The 18,814-nt window shown below is 43.6% G+C and overlaps 1 protein-coding gene across 1 annotated transcript in view; it reads right to left on the minus strand.

The window, feature by feature from the left end:
* The window catches only part of net1 (neuroepithelial cell transforming 1), a 129,688-nt gene that overhangs the window by 47,454 nt on the left and 63,420 nt on the right, over positions 1 to 18,814 (minus strand). The window contains exon 3 of the mRNA XM_060903324.1: positions 13,901 to 13,960. Coding sequence (XP_060759307.1) covers positions 13,901 to 13,960 — 60 coding nt within the window. The remainder of the gene's footprint in view (positions 1 to 13,900; positions 13,961 to 18,814) is intronic.

The following is an 18,814-nucleotide window of genomic DNA, read 5'->3' on the forward strand; positions in this document are numbered from 1 at the left end:
TAGGCTTGCCATCCTTCTACTTGCAAGTAGTAAGTGATATGCGCTGGGATCACACACACAGCAGCTCAGTCCCGAATTGTGGCTTGTTCACTTCACTCGCGCGCTCTGTGAGCTGCGCAGGGCCGGAGTGCGCACCCTCCAGAGGGCACTCGCTGTTCAGGGCGGAGTGATTTGGAGTGCAGGATGCCTGCGGAGCCGAGCGTATCCGTGTATTAGGCTTGCCATCCTTCTACTTGCAAGTGGTGAGCCTTGCGCATGCCCTAAATGCACTGGGATCATGTTACGCGCCGTCTGAAATGCACTGGGATCATGTTACGCGCCGTCTAAAGTCATGTGATTAGCGTATCCGCGTATTGGCGTTGCTGTGTGCACGGCTAACGGTTTTAGTGTAAACACGAATCGTTTTAAGAACGTTAATCTGATGATCCGCTGATTCGACGTAATGTAAACGTAGCCATAGACACAGACAACCATTCACACTCACATTCACACCTACGGTCAATTTAGAGTCGCCAGTTAACCTAACCTGCATGTCTTTGGACTGTGGGGGGAAACCGGAGCACCCAGAGGAAACCCACGCGGACACGGGGAGAACATGCAAACTCCGCACAGAAATGCCCTCGCCGGCCACGGGGCTCGAACCCGGACCTTCTTGCTGTCAGGCGACAGCGCTAACCACTACACCACCGTGCCGCCCGGTATTGCGCAAGGTGAAAAAAAAAAATAAAAATTGCAGAGAATGCAGAATGTTACAGATATTTGACCAAAGCTTAATATATGCACTTTAAATCAGGCTGAACCTTGCAAGGCTGACATTACATTTTTTAAAATTATTTTTAAATTAATAAAAAAAAAAAGGGGGAGGGGATCTCACGCACACAATGTAAACGCCCTCTAATCAGATGTGCGTGGCCTCTCCCAACTCCTTGAGTGGGAGTCTGTGAAACTGCACTCATTTACTAATAGATGCTGATTGAGACTCACTAAGCAACTCCTGTTTCACAACATCTCCCCCCCACCCCGGCCCACATTTTAACATTTTTCAGAATTATGCAGCGGGTTGAGTTAGGCTCTGAACTGAGGGAGAAGTTATACTTGAATAGTTTATAACAGTTTGCCTTGATTGCTTCTGCAAACAAATATGATTTTGTCATGATCTAAACAGGGTCATTTCCTAAAATGGTCATAAGTGTTAAGATAGTGCATAAGTATCACTGTAGTCTCTCTCTCTCTCTCTCTCTTATATGCGAGAGTTTTTCCAGTGCAAACTATCAGCATTTCAGACTCATGACGTCATTAATTACTAGTACGAGTGCCGTGTTATTCCTTTGCCTGACAGGCTGTTTGATTAGGCAGTGTATTTAGGACCAGTTAAGTTCAAATATACATCCTACTCATTTAGAGACTTGATTTGCTTTTGGAACGTGCACCAGGGCATTAATGGGCTCGTTCAGAAAATCATTGTTCTATAGTGTCTCCTAACCATTTTGTCAATAGTATCAATTGCGGATTGAGGTGGGGTTTACATTAGACCGTATCAGCGGATCATCAGATTAACGTTTTTAAAACGATTAGTGTGCACACAGCAACGCCAATACACGGATACGCTCGGCTCCGCAGGCATCCTGCGCTCCAAATCACTCCGCCCTGAACAGCGAGTGCCCTCTGGAGGGTGCGCACTCCGGCCCTGCGCAGCTCACAGAGCGCGCGAGTGAAGCGCACGAGCAGTGATTCGGGACTGAGCCGCTGTGTGTGTGATCCCAGCGCATATCACTTACCACTTGCAAGTGGAAGGATGGCAAGCCTAAAGACAATCATAACTACACAATGGGCAGTATTTGCATCAGTATTTGCAGTATTTTCATACTTTTATACTCTTTAATGAAAGGTGATACAAGGCGGAAGTCCGCGCCGTTTTTCAGCAGTCGCGTCACATGACCAACGCCAGCGAATCAGGAAGGTGGATGTCACAGTGACGTTGTCCAATGACGACGCCAGCTAGAGCTCAGCACAGCGTATCCGCGTATTCTCAATGTTTACACAGCACCGGACCAGACACGATCTGGATTGAATACGTGGACCCTGGCGGATTCCCATTTCTCGGCGTTTCCAGGCGGTTTAATGTAAACAGACAGTGCATCCGCGAAGAAAACGAGACAGATACGGTCTAATGTAAACTTGGCCTAAGAGGGGTGAAGACTGCTGCGATGACGACTCTGGGACAAAACAGCTGCCGTAGTGCAGACAACTAGCGATAACATACCCTGTCCACACTAGGGATTTTGTACCGATACGATACCAGGGTATATACACCAATCTTTGAGTCAATTTACTACCATTTAATACCTTTTTTTTTACTACCTTCAGATTTTTTTTTTACAACCACCACGACATCGAATTGCACCAAGTATCAATCAGAAAGATTTTGTGACATGCACATAGATTGTCATCCAACACTTACTTACATCATTACCATTATCCAGGAGACTCGGTTGCATATTTCGCAACAGGGCATTAGTTACAGTAAGAATGTGAGGTGGGGTGGTTTGCTTCATTTAAGTGATGGAATGGTACTGGATTTAAACTTACAACCCTCTTGAAGACTGACTTCCAACCATTCGGCGACAGCTACAAATACTACTAGGTCTAGAGTCAACTAGTTGAATCTATTCTATACAGCATTTGATTAAAAAAAAAAAACAAGCAGACAAAAATGTTGTCATCAACTCAAATAGCTGCGGAATGACGTACGTCATTATAGAAACCCGAGAAAACCAGGCACTGTTCTTGTTTACATTTCAAATCCATCCGTTTCGGGCGCGTAAGAAAAATATCCCGGTAAACTCCGCTTTTCCGTTTAAAGAGCCGAAAACTCTAAGTCTAACAAATTGGCCAAGTGAATAAAGCGTGTGTAACAGAAAAGGCTTTCCGTTATGATGTCTGTCTCCACCTGCGTGCGTTTGCGCTGACCGCAGTTAACCGGGTGCAGCTGAAGTGTCAATCACCAAATTAACAAGGGGCAGCGCAAACGCACGCAGGTGGAGACAGACATCATAACGGAAAGCCTTTTCTGTTACACGTGCGTAGACAAAAAAAATATATATATACCGTTTAGAAACATGGCGGACGGAGTAGAAAATGCCACCAAACTTCTTTATTTGAAAAATAAAACCCTTCGTTTTACCTTTATAAAAGTGTGTAACTGATATATACCATGTGTGGAAATTATTGTTGTGTTTGGTGGTTAATTATTTTTTCATACTTATAACGTTTTGTTTTCTTAAGAACAATGGTCTCTTTTTCCAGTGTGAATTATTAATATGACCTCAAGCTCCCCTATTCCCTGGTTCGAGTTCAGAGACTGGTGCTTTGAAGCCGTGTTAAGGCACCACAGAGTCTCCGCCCGAAGCGTGGCATTGCCTCCCAGCACAATCTTCAAGTCTCGAGTCGGGTCCACGGGTCTGGTCTGCTCGTTCAGCTGCGGTGGTGTGGCCGTTAGTATAGCACTAGCGCTAGTGCTAGCTGTCGAGGTGATAGACTGTTGCTGCCCACGACCGCGCATTCCCCTGACGCGTTTCTCCGACTTCATGTGCGACCTGAGCGCATTAGCCCCCATCCAATTAATATTAATGATTTTGAGGCATACTTTACAGGATGCCTGCCTGTCGTTCCCGACGACAGGCCTTATCCAAGCTTGAAAGTTTGGATCCCGGAGCCAGGATCGGGAAAACTTACATTTCCCCATTTCTAAACTTTTTGCCACCCGCTAGAATTCGATGAAGAGATACTGGTTCACTTAGCACTGCTTTCCGTCTCCACTTGGACTTGGCTATGCGCACGCAGACGATTTCAGATTTCTATCGACCAATGAATACAATGCATTGATATGACGTCAATATCAAGTTCATATCACACATTCATTTTTGAAGTAGCGGCGCAGGCAAGAAAGGATTTATTTTATTTTGCCTATTTCATCAAAATGAAACCAGTCATTGTCCAAAAGAAAAAAATAATACCTATTCTTTAAAAATAATACCTTTTGACCAAATTTATCACTTTTTAAGGCCATTAAATTTTGCGTTTTTGATTTATCACTTTTTAATACTTTTTAAAACCCCGTGGACACCCTGGATACTACTTTCGTACCGCAACACCTGTCCACACTAGCAACTATACCGGTACTGTAGCGGTACGAAACCCACAAATGTATGGGTTTTGTACCGGTACAGTATCGGTACTGTAGCGCTTCGCTGTAGTGTGGACAGATGAAGCGGTTCTGTATCGATACAAATATCACGCGCAAAGTCACACACCTCAATCGATGTCTTCGCTGAATAAAATAGTGAAGAACGGAGATTCATTTTCTTTGTTTCTTTCTCAATTCCCTCATGCGTTTTATACGATTCGACTGAATAAATGACTACCAGAAATACAGACTGTACATTGACAAAAAGCACACACGTTGTTTCATCCGCCATATTCTCGGAAGGAAGTTACTCGGTAACCACGGAAACATTTCGCACACGCGCATTTCAACTACCGTGAAAGAAAACCGCAAACATTTCTCGCTAGTGTGGACAGATGCACTAAACTATACCGGTCTACTTTGTATCGATACAGTTATACCACTTTCGTACCGGTATATATGTGAACACAGCTTTAGAGTATGCTCGTAATCTAGAAGCCACTGCTCGCTTTAGATATATATTCAGAAGGTTGCTACGCGCAATGGAAGAGACCCCTACAGCCTTTAGGGGGTAAAGTCCGACTGTCACCTCTTTGTGGTGCCCCCTGGGTAACGCTAAAGACAGTGGTGAAGCCAGGACAGGCCTAGCAAGCAGACGGTGGATAATATTTGCTCAGGACAAACGCAGAAAGCCTCGAAATGGACGGACCTTTAGGAAGACCGAACGGACATGGACTGAGATCTCTGGATATGCGAACATTGATTGATCCAATCAATGCAGGAACAATAAGGGGGAAAACTGAAGAAAAAAAAGTCACCAAACGTATGGAAGGTCACAAGCTTAAAATCTTAGGGGTTGCTGAAACAAGACTAAAAGGACATGGGAGAAAAACGATACATAATGATGAGATGGCCTTCTCTGGAAACGATGCAGATACCAGACACAGAGTAGGAATTTTCTTTGACCCTGAATTGGCAAGGCATATAGAAAAAATTGACTGTCCGTAATAGGATCATTGGAGTAACACTAAACATGAGTGGATACAGAATCACCTTCATCCAAGCATATGCCCCCCAGCAAGCTAGATCACGAGAAGAAAAAGAAGAGTTCTATGAGCTACAAGATACCCTAGATCACATCCCAAATGAGAGCGACATTGTCATCATGAGGCAGGGCTTTTTCTAGAAAAATTTAGTATGAGGGCGCTCACCATAGCGACGGGGGGGGGGGGGGGGGGGGGGGGGGGGGTGTGTCCATCCCTCCCTCCGCCGAGCGAAGCCTTTGAAAAATTGAGGCTACAATGGGACATTCTGAGGCTATCCGAGAGGGAAACTGTAACAAATTGTCAACATTGAAAAAGAAAGAAGTAATCTTCTTCTGCCCCGGACAGTCTTTGGCTTTCTTCCGTTTCGTGCCGCGGGATGACATCTTTAAATGCCCAAGTGTCAACAAAAACAACTCGCGAACAACTACTGTAAAAAGCTCCCGCGCCGGTGGCTGAAAGGTCATTCAGTCTCGAGAAATCTCGCTCTACAAGTCAGCTGACCTTGTATGTAACCCATGTCAAATCTCGCGAGAGCAGCCGCGACAAGTAAACAACTAAACATGTCGCCTCAGTCTGGAAAACGCCAATTCGGATTATTTTTGCACCGTCTGGCGGTGTAGGTACTATGATTGGAATATTTTTGGAGTAATTATAACGTATTTGATGATCAGACACGTTGTCACGTGGTGTTGCTGGGATGTTTTCACGGAGAAAAGATCGTTTTGAGAAAGACTGCATGTTGTGCAGTAGCATACAAGTGCATAGCCTAAGTGTGACTTGGGGTTCAATCGGCATTTCGGTAAGAGGGCGCAGCGCCCCTGTTCCCCGGTTTAGACGAAAGCCTGATGAGGGACTTAAACTGCCATGTTGGCAAGGAAACGGTAGAGGGTATATTGGGCAATTTTGGAGTTGGGCAGAGAAATGAAGAGGGAGAAATGCTCATAGACTTCTGACTGATAAATAACCTGGCAATTATGAACACATACTTCAAACATAAGGAGAATCATCAGTATACATGGTACAGATACAACTCACGATGGAAGCAGCATGACCAAAAATCACAAACTGACTTCATATTTACCAACAAGAAGTCCATCATTAAGAATGTGCGTGCAATTCCGTCACAATCACTGGATTCAGATCACAGGCTGGTTAAAGGGAAATTAAAAATACACATGCCTGCAAGAGCAACGAGGCAAAGCAAGCAATGAGGAAGAGCCTTAAGATAGAAAACCTAGAAAACACCAAGGCAATAATCTCATGCGAGCTGCAGAAGGAGAAAGACAAAAACATTGCAGGGGAGAACGTGGAAGATCATTGGAAAAGCTTCAACAACTGCATACAAGATATTCAAGAAAATATAGTTGGAATGACTGTAGTAGGCAAGGGAAAAAAGAACTGGTTAGTGGACAGAGGAAGCAGAGGTTGAGAAGAACACGTGCCTCAAACAGTGGCTAAAGGAAAGAACATCAGAGAATAGAACTGCCTATGAACAACAGAGAAACCATGTAAGCAGAGTGAAAAAGAAAGCACAAAGAGAAATGTGGGAGAAAATAGGACAAGATCTAGAGACAGATGTCCGGGGGGGACGATGACACTGCTCTAGTGCATGTCTAAATCCTACAAGAACAGGAATAATGACAAGCCAAAGAACTCTACCCTGAAGAGTAGCACAAGGGAAATACTCACTGGACAAACCAACATAACAGACCGCTGGATAGAGTATTTTCAGGATCTTCTTAATGTAGAAAGAGATGATGACCCCATCATACCATCCCATGCTGAGCTGACTGGTGATGCATCAGCTGAACAAGCGACAGAGAACCCGATAACCACGGAAGAACCTGAAATAGCTATCAAGTTGACCAAGAACAACGTAGCCCCAGGACCACATAGGATTCCCATTGAAACTATCAAAGCAGGAGGAGACGAAATGAAAGAAAAACATCGCTACATAACCATGCATGGATGACAGCAACAGTGCCACAAGAATGGAACCAGTCAGTGATGTGCCCCATTTTAAAGAACAAGGGGGACCCACAAGACTGTACAGGGGAATATCACTCATGAGTCATATCGACAAGCTCTATGAGAGAATATTAGAAAGGAGGCCGAGATCCTACACAGAAAGTGTCCTCTCGGAGAGCCAGTGTGGTTTTTGACCAGGAAGAGGAACTGTAGACCAGATCGCAGCTTTGAGATTATTTCTGGAGAAAAGCTGGGAATATGACCTCAATCAACACGCCTGTTTCTTGGACCTGGAGAAAGCTTTCGGTAGAGTACCTCGAGATAAAATGTGGAAAGCAATCGAGGAAACACGGATTAGCAGCACTCTACTTATGGACCCTTTTCACGTGACGTCACGACAAACGCAGCCGCCATTTTGGACGTGTACTACCAGTAGTTTACCACAGCCAGCATTGAGGAACGGCAGCAAAAAAAGTGTTTATTTTCAGCAAGACTTCCATCATGCCACTATATTGTTGTGCACCTGGATGTAGTAACCATCAACAAACAAGGCAAGGGTTATCATTTTATCGGATCCCGACGGAGAAGATGGATAGCGGCCATTAAAAAAAAATTAACAGATTGGCAGCCCTCGGCATACCAGCGCTTGTGTAGTGACCACTTTGTTGGAGGTAAGATGAATAAAATTAGCCAGAAAAGGCATTACATTGCTGTTAACATTCTGTGGCGGCGAGTGTGTAACCAAATAGGCTAAAATAACCCATTGTAACCTCTTTGTTCTTCTGTAGTAGCTATTAGCTAACGACATTAGCTAGCGTTGTGTTCCTTTGCTGTTGGTAGACTGTAGGACAGATCAGAGGCAGTGTCCTACAAACAGCGCTTAATTTGAGGGGGAGCAAGCCGGAGCGCGCTCCGGAACCTCGGGCGTTGGCTCCGGCAGCTATTTACACTGGATCCGGTGATCCGACACCTCTTTTGACTATGTAACAAAAAAAAAAAAAAAAACCCAAATAATTAAATTTTAAAAAATGCAAGTTTATTTAGTGTTCATGTCTGATTTTGATATCTGCCTTGTTGGTGATTTCTCTCATGAAACAACATCCACAAAATATCTGCAGATGAACTTAATTTGCAGTGTTATTACAAAACATGCCCAGAAGCGCAGCACAGCGCCCCGCCCCCTTTTTTTCCGCACCGGAGCGGCTCATCCTCTGCGCTCCGGGACCTCCCACTTTACAAATTAAAGCACTGCCTACAAATAAGTGTTCAAAACAATAGGAGCATGTATTTGTCTCTTAAATCCAGGCCGTTCCCTGTAATCTGTAACAACGGTTGGAGAAAGTAATGGCAAATAGCGAGTGCACAAGCCATAGAAGGTAAACTGTACACAGCGCCAGGGCAGTGTGATGGTATGTCTACTTTTAGATTGTGTTAGCTTATCAACGAACACACTCGTCACTCGATGAGTTTCACGTCTTTACGACGGATACTTAAATGTGTGTTAGGTATTATTGTTGCAGTCTAAGCAGTCATTGTAGCAGCTAGATGAGCGAGAACCGAAAGGGTCTGTGCCATAAACCGTTATTTCTGTACGGCGTTGCTAATGTGTCGTTACTGTTATTTCTCCCTCTGCTCGCCCTGTAAATGCCCTATGTCGCTGGATAGCGAAGGTATTTTCTGCATCTCGCTCCTTTTTCTTATATGTTCTCCGTTTGTTGCCTTCCTCGCATTCAAACCAATTCGAGCCGAAGTCCGCTACATGTCCAAAATGGTGGTCGCGTTTACGAAGGTCACGTGACTGAAAAGGGTCTATAGCCATCAAGAGTACGTACAAGCAGCAAAGCAGCACTGTCTTCAGAAACGCAAAATACTTTGCCATCAACGCCGGCGTACGACAAAGAAGTGTCCTTTCACCTCTTCTGTTCATCCTCTACCTCAACCATGTCATACTAAATGTAGAATGGGAGGATTACAAAGCTGAGCAGTTTGGGTATGCTGACGATATAGCACAGACAGACAGGAGAAAGTATCGCCCGTCTACAAACCATCATGAACCAATGGGGCCAAGAGCTAACCAAAGCGGGCCTGAAATTAAGTTACGACAAAACAGAATACATGAAAGTAGGAAGACGATGTCATTATGTATGTAACTGGAAATGTCCTCAAACCAACAAGCTTCAGCTATCTAGGCAGTAGGCTCTCAAACAAGCAAACTTCTTGAAGAGGAAGTCAACAACAGAATCGCCAAGGTCACCAAAAAATTTAATGCACTGTACCCACTCCTCAAAGAAAGGAAGCTACCAAAAGATGCGAGAGTGTGTATTTACACAGCCATCTTAAGACCAGTGCTTTTGTCCAGCAGTGAAACATGGACCCTAACACAAAAACTCAAAAGTAAAATCCAAGCCACAGAAATGAGAGTCCTACGACTGATCTATGGAGTGACTAGTGCCCCTTTTCCACCAAAGCAGTTCCAGGGCTGGTTCGAGGCCAGTGCTTAGTTTGGAACCGGGTTTTCTGTTTCCATTGACAAAGAACTGGCTCTGGGGCCAGAAAAACCGGTTCCAGGCTAGCACCAGCTCTTTGCTGGGCCAGAGGAAAGAACCGCTTACATCGGGGGTATGGGGGGGGGGGGAGGGGGGGTTGTTAATAGGGGTCGACCGATAATTGGCCTGGTCGATATATCGGGCCGATATTCTGCATTTTTAGGGTTATCGGTATCGGCCATAATTTCCACCGATATGCCGATAACATGCCTTTTTGCAGCCATTTTGTTCCTCACGCGACTGTCACTGCACGTCCTTTCCTGCACTCGCCTCTCTGAGTTCAAGAACACGGTCCCGCCCACCACAACATCTGATTTGTTTGGCACAAGAGATACAGCCAATCAACACGCGTAGCTAACCGCTGTGAACTGTTTCTTTTTAAGATATTTTTTGGGCTTTTTTCACCTTTATTGGATAGGACAGTGTAGAGACAGGAAATGAGTGGGAGAGAGAGAGACGGGGAGGGATCGGGAAATGACCTTGGGTCGGAATCGAACCCGGGTCCCCGGATTTATGGTATGGCGCCTTATCCAACTGAGCCACGAGAAGCAACGAGAAGCAGCAGCTGTACAAACATGAAGTCATCCATTATTATTATTGTTGTTGCTGCTTCTTCCGTGTTGATTTTGCTTCGATATTCGCGCCAAGCTTTATGCAAACGTAGCGACGTAACTGATGTATACAGCGACGTAACTGACGTGGCTTCCCTTAGCACCGCGAGTTATGGAAAAGCAAACTGGTTCTCAGCTGGCTCGCAAGTTGAACGAGTTGTGAACCAGCACCAGCACCGGCCCCGACCCAGCCCTGGAACTGATTTGGTGGAAAAGGGGTATAGGAGGAAGAGGATCAGGGATGAAGGGGAAAAAAAAATAAATCAGAAATTCACTTGCTGTAGAGTCTGTTCTAACCATCATTGAAAGGAACCAGCTCAGATGGTATGGGCATGTATTTAGGATGCCAGATTCCAGGGACACAAAAAGAATGTACAACTGGAAGCCAAAGACCAAAAGGCCAACTGGCAGACCGAGAAAACTATGGGAAGATCAGATCAAAGAAATTACTCAAAGGGAAGAGAAAGACTTTAGGAAAATCAAGGATATGGACCAAGATAGACTGGAATGGAAGGCATTAGTCAAGAGGCTTTCAACTGACAGGCCAGCTGGCCTACAGGCATCTGGGTGAGAGAGAGTGACAGAGTCTGGGAAAGAAGGATGTGTCATACGATCTCGAAAACTACCCTTCAGTCGAGTTCCCCGACATCTCGAACTACCTGGTGTTGCAGACGTCCTTCTACACCGCAAAACAGATGAAAGCGTGGAAGAGTATGGAGGCTTACAACTTTTTTATATGTGGCTGGGTAAAGGACCTCGGGATCAAGTCGCTGCCCAATGAATCCTGTATTGTTTTTGCCCGTGTAAGTATTTTATTTTATTTTTTAAAGCTTTTCGTTCACGTCTTCACAACGAAGCTCTGCAAGTTGAAGTGCAAACAAACAGTTCGCTTGATTCTCACTTGTGTTGGCTCTTATCTCTCACGTAAATCATTCACAAAGATCATCAGAAAGCCCTTTAAAGCAGATACGCAGAGCCTTTATTTTTAAATACATTTCTGAGTGGATAGCATCTCCATCCTTTTATCGCCAGCGACACATCTACGTTGCATGGCGATAAATTAGCTCAAAATGGAGGACTGAAGTTAAAGTCAGCTCTGTTTTTTAGTATAGCAGAAATGGCGATGAGACCGATAAACTTCCTGCTGTGACGTCACGGACGTCAAAGTCATTCACTCAGACCGCTACCTATATGAATCACTTTAATTGTAAAAATTACTATATTAGATTTATCGTTAACGCTTAAAACTATTCCTGTGCCATTCTTGAGGTCCCAAGGCGTTTATAAACGAAAAGTGAGGCCATGGTTCTGCGTTTCTCCTTTAAAGACCTGGATCTTCGTTAAACAAGACGGAGAAGTCATCATGGCACACTGCAACTGTATGGCTGGGGAAGAATTTTGTCGCGACCTTCATGCACATGGACCATTATTCGTGGTTGTTTTGATCGTGTGCACTTACTGAAAGACTTGTTGAAAAGATAGCTAGGACACCCTGTTAAAGAAAGTGAGGCACGCGTAGTTTTCAGTATGATGGCCATCGAGTAAACAAAGAAACAGCTGGGGACTTTAGCGCTTCTTGATAATAAAAAAAAAAAAAAGTAGCATAAAATAACGACACATAGCAAGAAAAGTACTTGGAAAAACACTAAGGACATAGCTGAAAGGGAAATAGATAGTTTTCACATGACGTCACAGAGTCGGGGATTCCCTGGTGGCAGCCATCTTGGAGGGCAAGCTTACCGTACGGGTCACTGAGCACACATTGTAGCGCGCGAGTTACATTCATTTATATATTATTTACATTTATTTAAAGCTAGCAATGGTGCAAACTTATTGTATTCACGGCTGTCGTAATAGGTCAGATGATGAAGTCAAGCGGAGCTTTTATGGAATTCCCACTGTACGGGAGCACGAAGGCGAGCAAACAAAGAAACTCAGCATACAAAGGAGAAATCTATGGCTTGCGAGAATCAACCGCAAGGATTATCAGCCTTCCAAACACAGCAAAGTCTGCTCCGATCATTTTATAAGTGGTAAGTTGTTTAAATAAAGAATCAATCGTGTTTAAGTTTGTTTTTGGAAACCAAAACATCATGTGAACAATCTCTGGAGAATGCCTAACTGGAACCGCTGAGTGTACGTTTACATTGTAATGTACACTTAATATCGCTCATTTGTCACGTTTCTATTTGAAACTTGTCACTTCACTCACGCAAGGGTCATTTTTGAAACACATTTTAGGTCTATTCTGTAGTCCTGAGCGGTGTGCAGGACTGCGCAAATGTGCGCAGCTTCCCGATTTAAACTGTTTTTTTTCTCATCCTTATACTTCCTGTTTCATGGACTGTAACGGATTTGCTTATTTAGTAATTTTAATACAGAATTTACTTTGAAATTATAATCAGACACTCCAACGCCCCCCCAAAAAAAAAAAAAAAAAACGGATCTGCGCGGTTCAGGCGGCATCCGCCAAAAGGCGCGCTGTGAATATATAAAGTTGTATATATCAGACAGCCTTTAAAGTTTGATGAAGTCAGTTTCAGGCTTTGGAGCAGGCTTTGGCAGTTTCAGGCTTTGGCAGCCCTGCATAGTCACTTGAAAATGCATCTTTGTCCACTTCATAGGGGTCAATTCCCTCAATCAAGGCCAGTTTGGCTGCATACCGTGAGATGTGTATGTATCTATATACTTCTGTTTGCTTGATTTTGCCGACATTGATCTTTATTTTAGAAAACTGACTATATAACTTCATAAATTCGTCCGAGATAACGTAGCCGGTAATGGCGATGGTCCGTTTTGTTTGCCCTCCAAGATGGCGGCTGGGGGGCGTTCCCCGGAATGCCGTGACGTCAGTGAAAACTATCTATACAAACCTTTCACCAAGTGATCACTGCAAACTCGAGCAGGCTTCGACTCGGCTCACTTCGATTTCACGGAGGTGTTCAAAAGCCACCTTTCTCAACATCTTTTTGTGAAATCCTGTGTTCGTTCACCCTTTATTAGTTCATTGGGAGCCCTGAAGAAACGTTTCACGGTTTAATCAATCTAAAACACAAGCGTAAGGCATTTTTCATCCAAGTAACGCACCTTCTCCGTACAAACGCTTCCGTCAACTGAGCTTTGGTAGACCACCAGCTAAAGTTTTGAATAACTAATGAGGCGGATGTGACGTCACATGAAACCAAAAAATAAAAAAATTAAAAAAGTCTACACACCCTTGTTAAAATCGCAGGATTTTGTGGCGATGTTTATATATTTTAAATAAATAAACAAATAAATAAAATCCACCCAAGATGAATCATATCAGATGATTTTTGTTGGTGGCAATTTTTTCCATGTTAAAAGTGAAGTCATTTTTCTTACAGTCGTTTAAAATAGCCAGTGTGGTCGATAGAATCCATCAGCATCTCCTGATACCTTCCTCAATTTTTTTCAATGCCCCCCCAATAAACACAAGTGATAAACATATGACACACACACAAAAAGATGATTAAAAAAAAATAAATAAATAAATTTAAAAAAAAAAAAAAACCACACCCTTACCTTAAAATCGAAGCTGCACAGACTGACCGTATCTTCATCTTTCTCTCTGCGTTTTCGTTTCTGTGGAGAGACAAAAGGCTGTTACTATTCAGTAACCACAGACTTGATATCGCCTGAGCATTTCCCCAATACACACACTCGCTATGACTGTGAAAAGAAACAAGGCTGGCCTCTCTCTCTCTCGCATTCATTTGCTTCAGACGTGATGGCCTGGAGGCTGGGCGGCTGCTTAAAGCACACAGTACTGTGGTTTACAATGTCCCACAAGGAGGCCCATCAAACTCAGGAAGTCCATCATTACCCCCAGGAGACTTTAGCATCTGCATGTGTGTGTGGCTTAGCAGGTGAAAAGTGTAACCTGCATTGTGTACACACCCCCGGTTCACTACAGAAAGTCATTCCACAAACCCGTGAACACAAAGACTGGCCGTCATAATGGTTTAAGTCAGGGGTCATCAAACTACGGCCCGCGGGCCGACTCCGGCCCCCCAGCCCCTCACCACTTGAACCGGCCCTATGAGGCAATCCCCAAAAGTGGTCATGGCCCATTTTTTTTAAATTGCTTTTTGGCAAATAATAAAATGTCTGCATCTTGTATTTTGTTGATTTTATAAATTAAAATTGATATTTAGTTATAAAATGAACTATTCATATTTTCCGAATTTTCGTCATATGCTCGCGATCGAGCAGTGACATGCAGCGCACGCGCAGAGAACTGTCAGTGTTCAGGACAGCAAAATGGCTAGCGGTCAGCGAAAAGCTGACAGAGTGTGCAGAGTTTTTAAAGAACAGTGGACCACCGATTATTTTTTCGTTCAGTGTAAGGACCGTGCAGTTTGTCTTGTATGTAAAGAAAGTGTGTCGGTTTTCAAAGAATATAATCTGCGTTGTCACTACGAAACCCACCACAAAGAGTATGCTAGTTTGCGAGGGCAAACAAGAGAAGACAGGATTCGGAGGATGAAATGCGGACTGGCTGCACAACAGAATGTATTCCTTCACCAAACCCAGATCAACCAGGCTGCTGTCCGAGCTCGCTATAAGGTAGCTCACCTACTAGCTACCCATGGAAAGCCGTTTACTGATGGGGACTTTGTTAAAGTATGCATGCTTGCTGTGGCCGAGGAGGTGTGTCCCGACAAGAAGGATGCGCTCAACGCGGTGAGTCTCTCCGCACCTGCTATGACCAGGCGAACCGAAGATTTGGGGGACAACGTGTATGACCAGCTGAATGAGAACACGTCAGAATTCGAGTTTTTTGCTTTGGCCATGGATGAGGGCAATGACGTGCAGGACACAGCACAACTGCTGTGATCTATTGATCTATTGCTCATATTACTATAATTTCACTGTTTTTTTCAATATATTTATTTTATAGGCCTATTTATTTGACCTTTATTAAGTGCTGTACACAATTATTATTAATATTATTAATAATATCAACAGGCCTACCTACAATTTATAATTTTCCACTCACCTTTGCCAGTGTCAATCACCTCAACTAGGCAGATATTTCTTACCTTGACAGTTTTGATGTTATTTTTATTAGAAAATAAATAAATGGAATATCAGTGGTATTTCAAATTAAAACAAAGTGTGAAGACTCGATTACTACTTTTGCAAACCACTAGTAAAGATAAACAAATATGTGCCAGGAATCAAGTGTTGATATAGTAGTGGGGGATATAGTAGTGAGGATATAGTAGTGTGGATGGCTGTGCCAGACTAGTAATCTCTACTACACAATGAGGCCTGCTGGTGGTCATATTTGTCTGGGTCATACAATTCTATACATGTTATATAGCTGAGCCGACCCCGGCCCCCCATCACAGTCAGGAACGACAATGTGGCCCCCAGAGAAAAAAAAAAAAAAAAGTTTGGTGACCCCTGGTTTAAGTGGTGACCCACTTACAGAAAAGGACACACCTTGTCCTCAATTTCTGAGAGAACACAAATGGAGAGGTCCAGAACCCTACGTTTGTCCAAGGCCCATACCTAAAGCCTGTCTAACCCATTTGTGAATACCGCATCAACACCACTCCATGTGTGGGTCTGAGCTCAGACGGAAAAACGCCCAGTACACTGCAGCTGAAGGGCAGCTTTAACTACTTGATAAGACGAGACTATGATCAACTGATTTTAGTGTAACAAAATGCTGTCCTCACTATACAGTGAGTAGGGAGCGATTTCGGACACAGGGCACATGTGATTTGGCATTCTTCGGTTTCCCATTCCTACTTGTAATTAGTTCCCATTTAGTGTTTCAAGAAAAACCTACCATTGTGGTTTCATCTTATCTAGTATGGAAAGACAATGGGGGGGGGGCCTCAGAAGGAAGCAGCAGAGATCTTTGGTGCCCCTGGTGAGCGTTTACCATTTCTAATCGGCACAAACCCACAAGCCACAACAGCAGCAGTCGCTACAAGAGACAAAACCACAAGCAATATGATCGACTAGTAGCTTACTAGTGTGAACACAGGGTTATTCCAATTAACCTATTCCAGAAATGCTTCTAAAATATTCTGTACAATTCACTACACACACACACACACACACACACTGTATCGTACCATTTGCTAAAAACATATTGATGGCAGGTTGGATAATTTAAATTTCTTCCACTCAAAAATCCACAAATGCCAGTGCTGTGACAAATTGTGATGAAGTTAAGAACGACTCCAGCTACCTTTTTTCCAGCATTCGCTCTTAAAGTGCATATCACGGGTAAATTCAGGAGCAAGATCAGTGTAATTCTCCTATTTTATATTAAGCTTTGGTCAAATATCTGTAACATGCTGCATTCTCTGCAATTTTTTTTTTACCTTGCACAATACCAGAAAAATCCAGTTGAAATCAAGCCATTTGAGGCGAATTGGTCCGCCTCTGAAAAAACTTAGCATTTGGATTTCCCGGCAAACATTGATTTTCGTGACGTCGCGTGCGGGACACCTCCCTCTGAATCCTACGTCAGTGCTGGTCTGTTTGAGAAAACGACCTGGTGGTTTTCTGCAAATTTCTTCAATGTTATCGCGTAATTATTAAAATGGTTAACAGATGTATCGTAGGGCGGCACGGTGGTGTAGTGGTTAGCACTGTCGCCTCACAGCAAGAAGGTCCTGGGTTCGAGCCCCGTGGCCGGCGAGGGCCTTTCTGTGCGGAGTTTGCATGTTCTCCCCGTGTCCGCGTGGGTTTCCTCCGGGTGCTCCGGTTTCCCCTACAGTCCAAAGACATGCAGGTTAGGTTAACTGGTGACTCTAAATTGAGCGTAGGTGTGAATGTGAGTGTGAATGGTTGTCTGTGTCTGTGTGTCAGCCCTGTGATGACCTGGCGACTTGTCCAGGGTGAACCCCGCCTTTCGCCCGTAGTCAGCTGGGATAGGCTCCAGCTTGCCTGCGACCCTGTAGAAGGATAAAGCAGCTAGAGATAATGAGATGAGATGAGATGTATCGTAGGAGGGTGTAGCAACACCAATCTTGATGGGATTAGTACTCATCGTTTCCCAAAAGACCGGACAATGAGAGAGAAATGGGAGCGCTTGGTCTACACAGGCTGTGCACTGAAACCGTGCAAAGCTCGCGCAGCCTGCTGGCGCTTCCGCAGGTAACGTCACGAATCTGGCTCCAGACTCCCTTGGGATTTTTCCAGACGCGTTTTATTTTTTTCTGCTGTAGACAGATGGCCTTGTGCAAAATTACCCTTCTGGAAGAGTGTGTAAAGGGACATACTTTCATATAAATTAAAAAAAAAAAAAAAAAAAAGAAATTGGTCCAGAATATGCACTTTAACAACTATATAATGTGACAGTAATTAGTTGGGATTAATGACGAGCTCATTTAAAAAACATCCCTATTCACAGACAAGAGAGAGACTCAAATCAGGCCTTTAATGAAAAGGTTTAGTTTGGGCTTAAAAAAAAGTTAGCCAAGCAGGCGATTTGCAGTCCCAATAAACAGAAACCAGTGTTGAATGTCTTTACAGCTGAGGGCCATGATGTTATCTGGGTGAGAGTCAACACTTAACGCTTAAGAAAAAGCAAGAACAGTCTTTTCTGCTGCATACCATCAATATATACCATGACATCGTGACTTAAGCATGTTTAACACATCTCTAACCTTACATGGTCTCCTCAACTTGAACTTCAACCGGACTTTATTCAGAAACCTCACCATAACAGAAACCAGTTACACAATGAGCAGGCTATGGAAAAAGAGAGAGGGTGATCAGTGCTGTGGGCTGCCAGACTAAAATGGAAAGGAAAACAGTGCAGAGTGCCCCATGGCCTGAATACACAACATGCTTAATGGGTATTTTTACAAGAACAACTGCTGACAGAAGATATTGCAACATCCCCTCCCTTCCGAAACGTAGAGGATCCCGCTGTTTGTTTGGTTTTAATTTCAAATTTTCCGCTCAACTGAACTTGGTGAGGAAAACGTTAGCACGTTAGCAGTTGGAAATTGTCTGCAGAAAGAGAAATATTTAGGCTACGCAAGATGACTAGCCTAAACTGTGCTCGTTAAAAGGGAATCGATCTACAGGCAGATTCTACCATAACAGAGGCCAGTTAAGTCCCATCTCCTTAAATTGCTGAATTGATTATTTTGATCATTCTATTAAGTTTTTCTAGTAGCATTTGGGGTCTTGGACATTCACAGTAAATTTTAGGACAGTAGTCCTGGTAACTAATTAATAAAAGCCTGACATGACAGACATGCTAAATGACAATAGAAACACATCGGTTTCTATCATCAAAATCTGACAGACAAACTAACGTCTACCATCATATTCTGACAGACGCTCTAGATGACAATAGCAACAAAACTGTTTCTTACATTATTAATCTGACAAATTTAGTAATGATAATTAAATACCTCATCACTAGAACCAAATAATCTCATCTCATCTCATTATCTC

This window comes from Neoarius graeffei, chromosome 21 (assembly GCF_027579695.1).
Source record: "Neoarius graeffei isolate fNeoGra1 chromosome 21, fNeoGra1.pri, whole genome shotgun sequence".
Taxonomy (NCBI): domain Eukaryota; kingdom Metazoa; phylum Chordata; class Actinopteri; order Siluriformes; family Ariidae; genus Neoarius; species Neoarius graeffei.